Below are 13,176 nucleotides of genomic sequence, written 5' to 3' on the forward strand. Positions count from 1 at the left end.
TTACTGGCTAAACTCTACACATCCACCCGCGGCAAAAACCTCGTCGCTTACAGTGACCATTGCGCAATCTTACAGATAACGGGATGGATCTCTCTCCATCCGCCGGCGTGCAAAGTCTGCACGAGAAGCACAGCATAACAGGGACGAAATACCCACGTGCCTGCCGCCCTCATGCGGGAAGACCGTCTGCACGACCCAAAGTCTTCACTTGCGGTCGTGGAAGCCAACACATTGCCAATTAGCGCTCGAAAGGTTTGCCTTTCGCCCTCCACTGCCTGACGCTACGCCGTGGTCTTGGTGACACGGCAGCTAGCATCTGCATCACAGACGATGGGACGGCAGCATGACACCGCATGCACAGACGAAACGAACTGGTCCGGCGTCATCCAGAATCACCACGCTGCGCGAGGTTGGTACCGTCGGCTGCGACACGGCCTCTGGAAGCCTAGAATCCCAGCCCCGAATGGTGTTTGCTCACACCTACCCGTGTCCCCTGCTAGTCTGAAGCACGGCTCGCCGGCCTGGCTTCCAGTGCAGCCGGGCTGCTTCTGCTGAGGCCATCGAATGGAATATCTAATCGACCTGGAAGCGCAGTCCCGCCGTCAGCCCTGCCACTCGGTCAACGTTAGTGGTCGGATCCGAGAACCACTCTCGCGCGCTACCTGCATCTTGGGCACCGATGCAGCCTAAATGGTGAGGCTGTCTGCTCGTTGACAGGCTGTCGTCCTGTACGCATGGCTTGCATCTGCATCATTCACCCAGACACCCGGTGGGCTCGGGGCTATTGACGTCGAGCTTGGTCAACAAGACGCAACCGTGCAGTCTCCGGCCGGTTGGGATCGTCGAATGCATGGACGCCGTTGCAAAAGTTTCCCGTCCCTCTCTCTGACCACCTCTCTCTGTCTCTGGCTCTCGCTCAATTGCTGCTCCAAGCGCTGGGAGCAGGCATAGCCATGCTACCATAAGCGCCCTCTCCAATTGCGAGCCTGGAGATCTCCCGCCTTCAACGTGCCAGATGTACCCGGCCATGGACAGCAGATTCACGATCGATGATCGATGGCGGGAACACTACGGATACGGCACAAAACAAGACGTGGTGTGTCGATGCCAGGGTCTTCCCGTCTGTCCCTTTGCCAGATCCCAGCCGACCCGAGTGTCTTCCCGCAAACCCCACCGATCCCGCGTGGGTGGGTTAGTCGTGCCGCCAGACCAGACCCTGAAGCGCAAGGAAAGCTAGTCAGAGGTACGAATACCCCACCATCGCAGCTGTAAAGGAGCGCCAGAGTGCACACAGCAGCTCTCACCGTCCACAATCGCACAAGAAACGAATTGGGCCACAGTCAGGCACATGAAATATGTCACCATGACTCGACCTCGTATCAAAGAAGGACGGCCATCAGATATCATAAAAACAACGGCGAGCACCGGAGAAACGACCGTTCCACCGTTCGATGTCATCGGGGGGTCCAATCCCGCGGCCGCCAGCCAACCTCGACGCGATGCACGGCGCAGGCGTCTCACTCGAGTTGGTGTGCTCGTCATGTCGGCGGCCCCCCATCTGCAGGCGTCAGCATTTCCGGTCAACTGGGCTCCCCTCTGTTATTCCACTTTCTTCGCCTCGAACGGCATCCACTGGAGGTCACGACCCCTCGATGGGGATACCAATTGAAATGCAATGCTGTTGACGCAATGCTCATTGCACCAAACGGCCACGGCACGCGCGAATCATGTGCCCTTTTAACAATTGTTGATTGTGTGTGGCTACTCGCCGAGTGCTTATGCACTGCTCGTGACCGTAATGTACAAGAATCTGCCCTCTGCCCAATAGCTACCCCATGCAAACATGGCGCCCTGCTAATCCTCCCACCCTTCACATCGACGCCGTCCTCCTAATACGCTCTTACTGCTGCTGCCGCTGCGCGGTCTATGCTATTGGGTTGGTCTGCAACCCTACTCTTACAAAGGCCCGCCTAACCAATCGCCTTGGAAAAACAAAAACATACGCGATAAAATAACCATCTAGAGTAGAGATGCGGTATTCTTTGAGAATGCGTCAGCACGCGTGACGGCTTTATGCGGGTTCGTCTAATTCGTTTTGTGAGTGTGTGTGTGTCAAAAACACCCGCTCCGAACGCCCCCGTCCAGTCATCCGCGTCAGCGCCCCAACCTCGCCTGGTCCTTCCCGTCGAGGACCTCCGGGCACAAGCAGATCCCAAGACGGGGCGGGGCCGTGGCTTGGTGGGATGGCCGTCCATGGATGTTGGGGGCGCGGGCGGGCTGGAAAGGACAGTCTAATGGCGATGCAACGGGTTGGCAGTCCAGTTGACTACCTTTTTGATGGTGAGGCACTCTCTAGTCGTCGTTCTCGTCGTCAGAGTCGTCCTTCTTCTTGTTCTTCTTGTCCTTCTTCTTCTTGGTGTCGTGCTCCTTCTGCCACTCGCACGTCTTGCACTTGTTGGCGGCCTCGCGGTCCAGCTGGGGGAAGATGAGCTCAAAGACGTCCGAGTACCAGGTGACGGGCTTGCCCTCGATACCCTCCTTGATGTTCTGTAGATTTGGTCAGTACACAGAGTACAAAAAAAAGATGTCTGTTTCATACCTCTGGGAGCTCGAGCCAGTCCGACATGCAGTCCTTGGGGAAGATGATCATCTTGCACCCGGCACGGCGTGCGGCGACGGTCTTCTCGCGGAGACCGCCGATGCGGAGCACCTTGCCGGTCAGGGTCAGCTCGCCCGTCATGGCGACGGTCGGGTTGACGGGCGTGTCGAGGGCGAGGGACAGGAAGGAGGTGGCCATGGTGATACCAGCCGAAGGACCGTCCTTTTGCACAGCACCGTCGGGGACGTGCAGGTGGAGCTTAGCCTTGTCGAAGAAGTGGTTGTCGGGGAATTCCTTTACCATGAGCGCCTTGGCAAAGGAGTAGGCAATCGTGGAGGACTCCTTCATGACGTTCTTGAGGTTGCCGGTGATCTCGAGGCCGGGCCTGCTGCTGGGACGCAGAGGGGCCTGCAGTATAGACTCGACGTACATGGCCGCACCGCCCATCTGGGTCCAGGCGAGACCCATGGCGACACCGGGCGGGTTGACCTCGTAAAGGCGGTCCGAGGTGAAGACGGGGGGACCGACGTAGTCAACAAGGTTCTCCTTTCCGATGGTGACGTGAACGCTGTCCGGGACGTTGAGGGCCACGCGGGGCTTCTCGGTCGTGGGGGTCTCGGCCGGCTCCTCGCCGGTCTCCTTCGCAGCCTCCGTCTTCTTCTCCGACTCCTCCAGGGCCTCCTTGCCACTGTCGGTGAGGGCCTCCTGCTCGGGGAGGACCTCCTCGCCGAGGTCCTGGACGATCTTGAGGGCGGACTTGCGGTAGACCTTCTCGATCTGCTTCTTGAGATTGCGCACACCAGACTCGCGCGCGTAGGACTTGATGAGCTCCTCAATCGCCTCCTCGCTCAGCTTGACGTCGGCGTTCGCCAGGCCTGCCGCCTCCTTGGCAGCGGGGGCGAGGTACCGGTCTGCAATGGCCTTCTTCTCGTCGGCGACATAGCCGGAGAGCTGGATGAGCTCCATGCGATCGAGAAGGGGTCTGGGGATGGTGTCGGTCATGTTGGCTGTGCAGACAAAGAGGACCTTGGACAGGTCGACGGGGACGTCCATGTAGTGATCCAGGAAAGAGCTGTTCTGCTCGGGGTCGAGAAGTTCCAGAAGGGCAGACGAGGGGTCGCCCTGGTAGCCCCGGCCGATCTTGTCGATTTCGTCAATCAGGATCAAGGGGTTCTCGGTCTGACATTTCTTGAGCGCCTGGATGATGCGGCCAGGCAGAGCCCCGACGTAGGTGCGTCTGTGGCCCTTGATCTCCGCCACATCGGTGAGACCACCGACACTGAATCTGTAGTACTGGCGGTTGAGAGCGCGGGCGATGGACTTTCCAATAGACGTCTTGCCGACACCGGGAGGGCCGACGAAGCAGATGATCTTGCCCTCGACGGTGCCGCGAAGCTTGCCAACGGCAATGAACTCGAGAATGCGATCCTTGACGTCCTTGAGGCCGTAGTGGTCTTCATCGAGTACCGTCATTGCATTCTTGATGCCAAAGTTCTCTGCGCTGCGCTGTCCCCACGGAATCTGGGTGAGCCAGTCGAGGTAGTTACGCGTGACGTTGAACTCAGATGCCGCGGGCTCGAGGTGGGCGAGCTTGTTGATTTCGTCGTCAAAGACCTTGCGAACGGCCTCGGGCATGGCCAGCTTGTCGGCCTTTTCCTTAAACCTCTCCACCAGCTTATCCTTGCCGTCAGACTCGAGACCGAGCTCGCGGCGGATGCCCTTCATCTGCTCCATCAACCAGTACTCACGCTGACGCTTGGTGATCTTACTCTCGACGTCCTTGGTGATCTTTGACTGCAGCTGGGCGTTCATGAGCTCCTTCTTCAGGACGATCAGTGCCTTTTGCATCCTCTCCTCCACGTTGAGACTGGAAAGGACCTCCTGGAGCTCGCCCTGCTCGCCCGAGGATACCGCGGCGGCAAAGTCTGCAAGCTTCGCCGGCTCGGACGTGACGTTTCCAGTCGATTGGCTCATGGAAAAGGTGGAGATCTGGTCCCGGAAGAGGCTGTTCATGGTGGCGACCTCCTTGAAGACGTTGACGATCTCGTTCGTGACGGCCCGGATGACGGCGCTCTTGGGGTCATAGGGCTCCTCGGTCAGGTTCTCGACGTTGACGAGACTGACGGGGTATCTCCTGAGGAACGCGGTGGGCTCGTACTTTTCCGCGGCCTGGTCCGGCTTGGGCGCGACGGCGCTCTCCTCGAAGCTCGCCACGACGTCGCCCTTCTTGTCCGGCTGCGCCTCCTCCTCGACAGGCTTCGGGGGTATCGGCTCGGGGACGGGCTCGACCTTGGCCTCTCTGGGCTTCTTGTCCTCGGTCCCGGGCGGCAGCAGGCTCGAGAGGCGGATGCGGCGGTGGGGGTACAGGATGGCCGTGAGGCTGCCCTGCTCGCCGTGCATCGGGAAGGCACTGGTGATTTGCGCAAAGACACCGGTATCGTAGACGTCATCGACGTTGCGGATCACGTCCTCGTCCTGGTTCTCGTCCTTGAAGAGGAACGCTCCCACGTACGGCTGGCCGCGCTTGATCATCTCGGTGATGGCGGCGGCCACGTTGGGGTCCTTGATGGTGATAGCCTTATAGAAACCGGGGAACAAGGGCCGCTTCGCAATGGGGATGGCAAGGACCTGGGGGTACACGTCCGGCACGACGGGCTTCTGCAAGCTCTTGTCCGAGGACTTGCGTCCCTTGCGGCCGCTGCCGTCGCCCTTATCGTCGCCACCACTGCCAGAGCCCGCCGATGAGCCGCCCGCCGCGCTGCTGCCCTTCCCGTCCTGGGCGCCGCCGGCAGAGCCTTCATTCTTGGGAGAGGACTCGGAGCTGGAGTTCTTTGCCTCGGCGGCGAGCTCCTTCTCCTCAAGCTCGCGCTGGTGCTTGAGGTTGGCCTTTTGCTCCTCCTCGGACAGAGGCTCTACGGCGCGGTCAAAGAAGCCACTGCTGTCCTCCTCCTCCTTCAGGCGGTGCGTCGACGTCGAGAATTGGGCGACGGCTCGCTGTGTTCGGGGGACGGCGGACAGGAGCAGGCGGTCGAAGGTGGGAGCCGAGCACCTCGGGGCACTGGCGGGGGATAGCCTGCTCGGGGTGGAGTATGGGCGTCTGAGGTAGTTGGCTGGGCGGCCGAGGGCGAGGCGCCTCGGGAAGCTCGATCGCATGACCATGATGGCGGCGGTCGAGGGGAGTGTTGGCGAGGTTGTGCGTTGCGGACCAGCAAGCGTTGAGGAAGCTCCGGTCTTGCGGGCACGTGGAAGTCGGGTGTTGCAGGGCCGAAGGCGAATGGCCGCTGAGAGGAAGGAGAGAGGGGGGAACAAGAGGGAGACGAGCTTTCAGAACAATTGAAACGTGCGGGTTTGTTTAATTTTTGCAGCAGTACAGGACGTCTCGTCCTAGATGGCGGTGCGCATGGCCTCCTGTCGCCTTACAAATACAAAGTGGCAGTCGAGAGCGAGAGAGTCAAGGTCCCCGGCTGAGTAGGTAGCCTTTTTAGCTATTATGGAGCACGTCGGGGGACTACAGAGTAAACGACATCACCAAAAAATCCGCCGCCAGCCAGCAGAGCACTGACGTTGCCGCTGGCTCGGCCACTGAGAGTGGAAGACGTCGTTGCCCAGTGGGGTGGCCACGGCTCCACCCGGCTGCCTTTAGAATCTGGAAGAACATCGGACCCGGCGGGCGGGAGCACATCGGAGCATTCCACCGATGCATCAGTCAGCGGCTTGGGTGCAGCGCAGGGCCAGCCACTGGTGTTTTTCTAGTCGTCGTATTCACACTGTCCGTTTGCATGTTGTAAGCCTCAACAGCTACAGTGTCTCTTTCGGGGTGCACACACAGTACTTAGACCGTGGCGTCCGAACTCTTTGACTCGATTGCGGGGAAGTTGAGCAAGCACTCCACGCTGAAGAGGGAACGGCAGTCCATCCAATGTCACATACCTTAGCTGGAGCCGCTGCCCAGCCCGCTCACACAGGTCACAGTGCTCGACATCAGTCCATTACCTGATTTAATACCTAGGGTCCAGACCGTCGTCTTCCTCGGCACCTGCCATCACAAGCCCTGGACTCTCGAGAGCTGCTCTCCATCCCGCAGACTCGTCGTCTTCACACTCGAATTTGCACTCTCGAGCCCGGCTGCGACCTGCATCGTCACCTCTGCACTAGCGCTCACCCTGTTGATCCTTCACGCCTCCTCCACCGTGACGTTGCGGACGCTGCTTCCCCCTCCCCCTTTTCTCGTTGATCTTCCCTTCCCTGCACCTGGGAACATCCACCCACCCTCGCTTCCCGACGGGACCGCATCCGGGGTCTCGGGGCTTGGTTCTTCAAGCAGCACCTTGCCATCACATACTCGTACTTACACATACACACACGCACGCGCGACTTCACATTCACTTCCACGATGCCTTCAGGTCAAAAGTCAGACGTCGCCTCGTCCCTCTCCAAGCTCACGCTGGATGGCGACAAAAAGCCCGCAAAGACGGCCAAGAAGACTAAGAAGCCAGTCGTAGACTCCTGGGAAGACGAGGACCTCGACGACGATGATGAGGAAGAGGAGGCAAAGCCCCCGGGCGGCGACGGCTCCAAGGCGCCTCCTCCGACCCCCATCTCTCCCACGTACAACGCGGCGTCTCACTCGTTTCCCCCGTACAGCACGACGGATCCCACGGGCGCCTCGGCAGCAGGAGCACCACCGGCAGGCGGTCCGCGTCGTCCCGAGAAGACGGACGCCGTGGCCAGGCGCATGATTGCCAGCGCGCTCGGCGTCAAGGTCCCGAAGCAGACGGAGGAGCAAAAGGCCTACGACAGAGCCGTGCGGGAGCAGGAGCGCAAGCGCAGGGAAGAGGAGAAGGCGGCGGAGAGAAAGAAGCAGGAGGAGACGGAAAGGGCAAAGGCCGCCATCTGGGAGGACTAGACAGACAGGCAGTGCTGTCCTCTTCGCTTCAGTGTCAGTATAGGGTTGATTTCCCTCGCCATGGGGTTTGTATATACGAAAGAATCCGTGTTGTCATGGACGCCGAAGCGCAACGCACTGCTCTGTATACATTGAAGAGACTCCTACGGCGGCTAGTCGCTGCTCTCCTCCTTGGCCCTCTCCGACTTCATCGCCGCAAGCGTCTTCTCGACGGCGGGCCGGGACCTGATCCTCTCCGCCCAGGCCGCGTAGTCGGGGTACTCTTTGTCGATGGCGAACTTGTCGTTCCACGCAGTGTCGAGCATGCGGCGGGCCATATAATCCCAGGGCATGAAGGCGATGTCGACGTAGGTCCTAGGTGTGTTGCCCGTCAGCTATGAGCCACTCGGAAGGAGGACAGCAAGGCATACGCCTTGTCGCCGACGAGGTACTCTCTCCCCTTGAGCACGCGGTCGAGGACGGACAGCACGCGCACAGTCTGCTCCTCGTATCTCTCCTTGGCGCTCGGGACGTCTTCGGGGTGGAACATCTTGAACCACCCGAGCTGGCCAAAGTAGGGGCCCTGCCATCCGTCAGAGTTGTTGTTGTGAATGGGTAGGGGGGCACGACGTTACCTGTCCGGACATTTGGAACGCCAGGAACTGCTTCAGATGAAACTTTTCGGGGAACGAAGTGTAGGACAGCCTGTTCTCGGTGTCGTACGTCTCGACGAGGTACTCGATGATGGCGCCCGACTCCCAGAGGGTGATGCCCGTGTTCGGATCTGTGATGGCGGGGAGGCGGCCGTTGGGGTTGACTGTCGTGAAGTGTTCCTTTTTGACGTCCGTGAATTCCACCTTGATCTGCCCATGTTGTGAGATGGTTCTCTTCTCGCTGATGGGCAAGGAGGTGGCGACTCACCATCTCGTACGGAATCTCAAGTTCTCTGAGAATCATGACTACTTTGGCCGGGTTCGGGGCGTAGTATGCGGGCCGTGTTAGCCACATGGTGTTCGAGTGAGATGGAAGGTCTTGGGGCGGCTTACTGTGACCATACAAGACGATGGGCTTGGTGACGGACATTTTGACTGCGATATGGATTCCGAACTGGTTCGAAGGCTGCTAGATGATGTGTTTGGGTTTCAGAAGTTGGTATATGTAGAGACGTCTTGTGGTACTTATGCAGTTTGTCAAACGTATGTCTTCCGCAGCTCAACTATCTCCACCTGGCGGAAGCCCGCCCGAAAGATGCTCCAACTTGTGTGATCAGCAGTCCGACTTGGAACGCCATATGGAGTTTTCCTGCCAAATGAGGATATTGGTATCTCCGGGAGGAACACTTCCATGCCACCATCACGTAAAGTTGTCTCCCAGCGATGTTGTGCACCTATCCAGCTTACAATATCATCACCTCACAAGGGCCGTCACGTTACAAATCAGATGCAGACACGGCTACGTCATGATTTCAATCGTCATCTCACAGAGAGGAACCGTCACGCCATGTCGCGATGCCGCGCGGGAAGCCACGAGGTTGTCGTCCGGGTTCGGCCGGGCGCCGGACGAACCGCCGGGCCCCACATCGACGCCGGCCGGATTATCACGCCGAATCTCGCAGGCCGTGTACGTTGGGCTCCGGACATTTCCATCACGAGCGAAATGTCCGATGACTCCCCGCCTAGCCTCTGCCACGACCTTCTTCTGCACGTGATTCGCCTACATCTCTTGTCTCGCGCGTCTGTATTCGTACTCGTGTCGACGCTCCCACTCCACGACCTTATAACTCACGTCTTATAGCATGTCAAATTCTAAACGCCAGGCTTGCAGGCGCGGCGTTTATGGATATACCCCGACTTTGATAAACTTCAAGATCGGAAAAGATTTCCCCATTTCACTCATCTTGTCCCTTCACCGGCATGCAGGCTTTTTTTGCCAGCCCGCCGCCACCACCACCACCAAACAATGTTTCTACCAAGAACCCCCAGACCATGCGCGTGTTTTGAGAGCACGTGGCAAACAGGTTTAACTGAATCATTGGCCGAGTCGCCACAACCCCCTCTCGAAGCCCGGAAAATCGATAAGCTTTTCCCTGGCCTCCGGACGATGTGTGAAGCAGCCGGGCTGAATCGTGTGACAATGTCTCCGTTCATCCCAGACCAACTCTAAGTTCTTCCATGGTAGAACAACGACCGCCACGCAGACGCGGCCACAAACGAATAATGTAGCCAAAACTCTGCCCGTCCACATTAGTCAGACCAGAGGCCATGAAACACTGGAACACACCGACAGGGTTGCGAGAGGTCGATTGGCTTGTGGAACAATTCCCCCGCGAGGCGCCGGTGTTCGCTTGAACAAGCCGGCTTGGCCAAGCTCATTCGGCCCGCTCCTGTGGCTCCGTAGGATTCTCGGGGCACGTCCACCTGTGATGCTGTAGCAGGAGGTCAAAGGGGCGGCAGGCGACCATCCCATTGCCGAAGGGCCGTTCGTTTTACTACACGATGCCTGCTACAGACCTGCGGGTTCCGGACATCAGATGCGAACACTTGGCTTCGCACGGCCCTCGCCATACACTCGTATGGAAGCAAGCCGAAGGTCAGCCGTATTGTTCGCGCCGATCCAGGCATGCAGAGCAAACGGAGAATCAATCGGACCGCACGCCCCAGACGCCGGTATCTTCGTCGGCTCGGAAGCGGGTCCCGGTGATTGTGACCCAGACCCGACAGTTCTTCATCGAAGCCGGCCTGCAATGGACCCCGGGTATTTGACTGAATGGAACAAACGGCTAAGCGCCGGGCGAACGCATCAAGAAAGGGATTGGGCTGCCGACAATTGTGAGGTGCATCAAGCCTTTCTCGTTTGGGAAGCTGACAAGAAGTCTGCCAGGGGACAATATTGTCAGCACGCCCGCAATGAGAACGCGCCTGCGAAGATTTGCTGGGAAAGCATCTCCATTCGACCGCTCTTGCATGACAGGCTTGGCGTAGGACTGTGTCTTGCCTCCTGGAGACCACGCCTCTGCAGAGAGAAAATTGGCATCATTTTGATTCCAGATGCGTAGCTGAATGCGGCCACTTCCCACAGCCTGACGACCTTGAAGACATCGGCCCAGGTCGCGCGTACGAGGCGTACGAAGTACCGTAAAGGGGCCGGCGGTTTGGGGCTGCTCGGACGGGCCCCTGTCTGTGTGGTGTGCCTCTCAAACTGGTCGGAGAGATGAGACTTGATGCCTCCCTCTCCCACGTGTGCTCCCTGCCTATAGTGTTCCAAAGCTGCTGGGCCGCCTGCCAGTTCAACGCTAGCCGATTGGGCGAGAAGCCCCAGGGGCACAGACGAGAGCCCTGATCAGTGCCAGTTATCTGACGAAAACGTGAACATAGACAAGGGTGTCCAGTCGTCAAACCGTGCGGCCGAGCCCTTGCTTCGTCCTTCGCACGAAAGCAACAAGACGGACAATCATGCAAAGGAGTTCGCCCTGAAGTCCAGGATTGCTGTCAAAGGACCCAACCCGTGCGGAGTCGGCCGTTGAGTCTGACCCATCTCTGATGAAGCCGACACAACGTCTGAACTAGATCCAGATCTCGACGAGTGGACGAAGGTTGTCTTGACTGCCGGCCGAAGAGATGTAGGTGAAAGCGTGGCGTTACGGACGCAGCCATTTGGCCGTTCCCCCTGTCCACCTGGAGAATAGCGAGACCGAAAGGGGATGGATAAATTTCGGGCGCGACGGACAATCTGAAATGGAGGCGAATAAGGACGGAACTAGGATGAAGCTGCGACCGGGCTAGAGCCAAGTGGTAAATAGAGTGCCCAAAGCGAGTATAAGGTTTTCGTGATGGTCTACATGCTCTGGCCTCGCGACCTCGTCCATGGGATACCCCGCCAATGCTGCCATGGGCGATAGCTCGCAACGCGACGCGAGGGTATTCGTATGGCCGTTCATCAGCTGCAGCAGCAACAGCAGCCGCCGGCAAGGTCGCTCAGCGGTGCGGAATACATTCATGGGCTTGGCGGACACTGGAATGCCGCAGCGAAGAACGCGGCCGGTATCCCGGAGAGACAGAGTTTGGCGGTGTGAAGCTGAAATTGTAACCGCAGCATTGAAGAATTACCTCATCTCTTGCGTCGTCTGGGTGCGTTGCTGAGGTACGAATAGACGAGCTGTGCTCCCGGTGCAATGCTGCGGGTGGTTGACCGATGCAACAGGACGACGCCCAGACCGAAACGGGCAAGGACACTCCAGATGAGCAGATCTCTGCAGACGATAGGAACGGACGCAAGACCGGTTGCAAGCCACGGACATGTAACGAGGCGGCGGGTAGAAGCCATCCGTCTTGTTCTATTCTGTTCAAACTGTAGCGCCGGGCTGAGTGAAGTGTCACCCGGATCCTGGGTCGGCTCATCAAAGCTCCTAGTCTGCGTCAGGTCGACGATCCATCGACGGCAACAGATGAATGACTGCGACGACGAAAAGGCGTGATGGGTGGACGTTTTGGTTTTCTGGTGTTGCCGTTGTTGCTTGCCGTCACTTTCGTCCCATGCGAGAATCTAGACTTGTTGACTACTGTGCGTCTGTGGTTCTGGAATGTGCCCTGTAGGTAGTTGTACGTGAACTATCCGCAGGTCAGGTAGGTACGGATAAGTGCATCGTGGCCACAGTCTGGCCTGCGGCGGTTAAAAGTCAAAGTCCAAGTCTGGACTTGGCAGTGGTCCAGGGTCCGTCGTTGATCTGGAGTTTGGGAGTCTGGAGTCTGGACGGGAGATTGGAGGTTTGGGGGCCCAGTTGGGGGGGGGGGAAGCAGTTGGGGGTGAGAGAGTCATTACTCGGTGCTTAACGACTGAAACAGATGTTACATTGCCTTGGGCTGGAGGGGGGAGGAGGAGGGCGAGCCAGCCCGCGAAAAGAGACTGCGCTCGCTCATCGGGGACGTCTGAGGCTGCCGAATGCGGCGGTGCGGGTGCTGGGCGCGGTCGACCTCGCGTGGCTCATGTGAGTGCTGGAATTTGCCGGGGCCCGAGAACAGACATTGAAGGGTCCAAACATCAAAGATGGTCGACAGGGGGGCTTGGAAATGACGATGATCATGTTGGAAAAAGTAACGAGACGGCGGCAAAAAAGGGTCTGGGTCTGGGGCTTCAGAAGAACTGGAACGGGGTAGGAGACTGGTCAATTCCGACGACGTTCTAGGATTGGGCGGACGGGACGGACGGTGTCGTGCTTTGCCAACTGCGTTTGCGTGGTTGTGGTGCCTTACAGAATCGAGATGATGCAGCGCAGATTGGATGCTGCGGAGGGGGCCAGCCAGCCAGGCACGAAGAAGAAAAAAAAGCAACAGCCGCAGGGAAGAAAAAAAAAAAAGGTAATTAGATTCGTTAATGTTGAGTCGATATGAATAGAAGCCAAGACGAGGGAGCCCTCTCCAACGTCGGAACCTTGTGGTGGTGGCCCCGGCAGAGCTTCTGCCATAGGATGCTGCCCTGTGCAATAGCAGACTGGGAGAGCACAGGTAGTATCCGTCAGGTAGATACCCAGCGGTGCATGCGCAGAGAAAAGACGAGGAGGAGCCGTCAGCATCAAAGTTTGCCCTTGCAAGATGAGCTCCAAGCGTGTTGCATTTTAGAGTCGCCCCGTTGCCTCGCCGCTACGTGCCTCAGGTAAGGTGACGGGACAGCTGTTAGGGCTGCGATGTGAGGCAGG

At 58.5% G+C, this 13,176-nt stretch overlaps 4 protein-coding genes across 4 annotated transcripts; 2 read left to right on the plus strand and 2 right to left on the minus strand.

The window, feature by feature from the left end:
• Positions 1–2,352: 2,352 nt before the first annotated feature.
• CGGC5_v003854 (Lon protease-like protein) lies at positions 2,353–5,758 on the minus strand (the record flags this gene model as incomplete). Its single annotated transcript, XM_032022563.1, has 2 exons — positions 2,353–2,547; positions 2,600–5,758. 2 exons carry the CDS (start codon positions 5,756–5,758, stop codon positions 2,353–2,355), a joined length of 3,354 nt encoding a protein of 1,117 aa, XP_031880481.1.
• A 1,234-nt stretch (positions 5,759–6,992) lies between these two features.
• Positions 6,993–7,505, plus strand: CGGC5_v003855 (uncharacterized protein; the record flags this gene model as incomplete). The annotated part of the gene is made up of 1 exon (XM_032022562.1): positions 6,993–7,505. The coding sequence occupies one exon, from the start codon at positions 6,993–6,995 to the stop codon at positions 7,503–7,505; it is 513 nt and encodes a 170-aa protein (XP_031880475.1).
• Positions 7,506–7,657: 152 nt separating this feature from the next.
• Positions 7,658–8,567, minus strand: gedE-2 (Glutathione S-transferase-like protein gedE; the record flags this gene model as incomplete). Its single annotated transcript, XM_032022561.1, has 4 exons — positions 7,658–7,859; positions 7,916–8,067; positions 8,120–8,347; positions 8,406–8,567. The coding sequence occupies 4 exons, from the start codon at positions 8,565–8,567 to the stop codon at positions 7,658–7,660; spliced, it is 744 nt and encodes a 247-aa protein (XP_031880476.1).
• A 2,796-nt stretch (positions 8,568–11,363) lies between these two features.
• On the plus strand, positions 11,364–11,837 carry CGGC5_v003857 (uncharacterized protein; the record flags this gene model as incomplete). The annotated part of the gene is made up of 3 exons (XM_066151199.1): positions 11,364–11,524; positions 11,585–11,624; positions 11,685–11,837. The coding sequence occupies 3 exons, from the start codon at positions 11,364–11,366 to the stop codon at positions 11,835–11,837; spliced, it is 354 nt and encodes a 117-aa protein (XP_066009352.1).
• Positions 11,838–13,176: the final 1,339 nt, after the last annotated feature.

The sequence above is a fragment of the Colletotrichum fructicola genome, assembly GCF_000319635.2.
Source record: "Colletotrichum fructicola Nara gc5 chromosome Unknown KSG_Nara_v1_contig02, whole genome shotgun sequence".
NCBI lineage: Eukaryota > Fungi > Ascomycota > Sordariomycetes > Glomerellales > Glomerellaceae > Colletotrichum > Colletotrichum fructicola.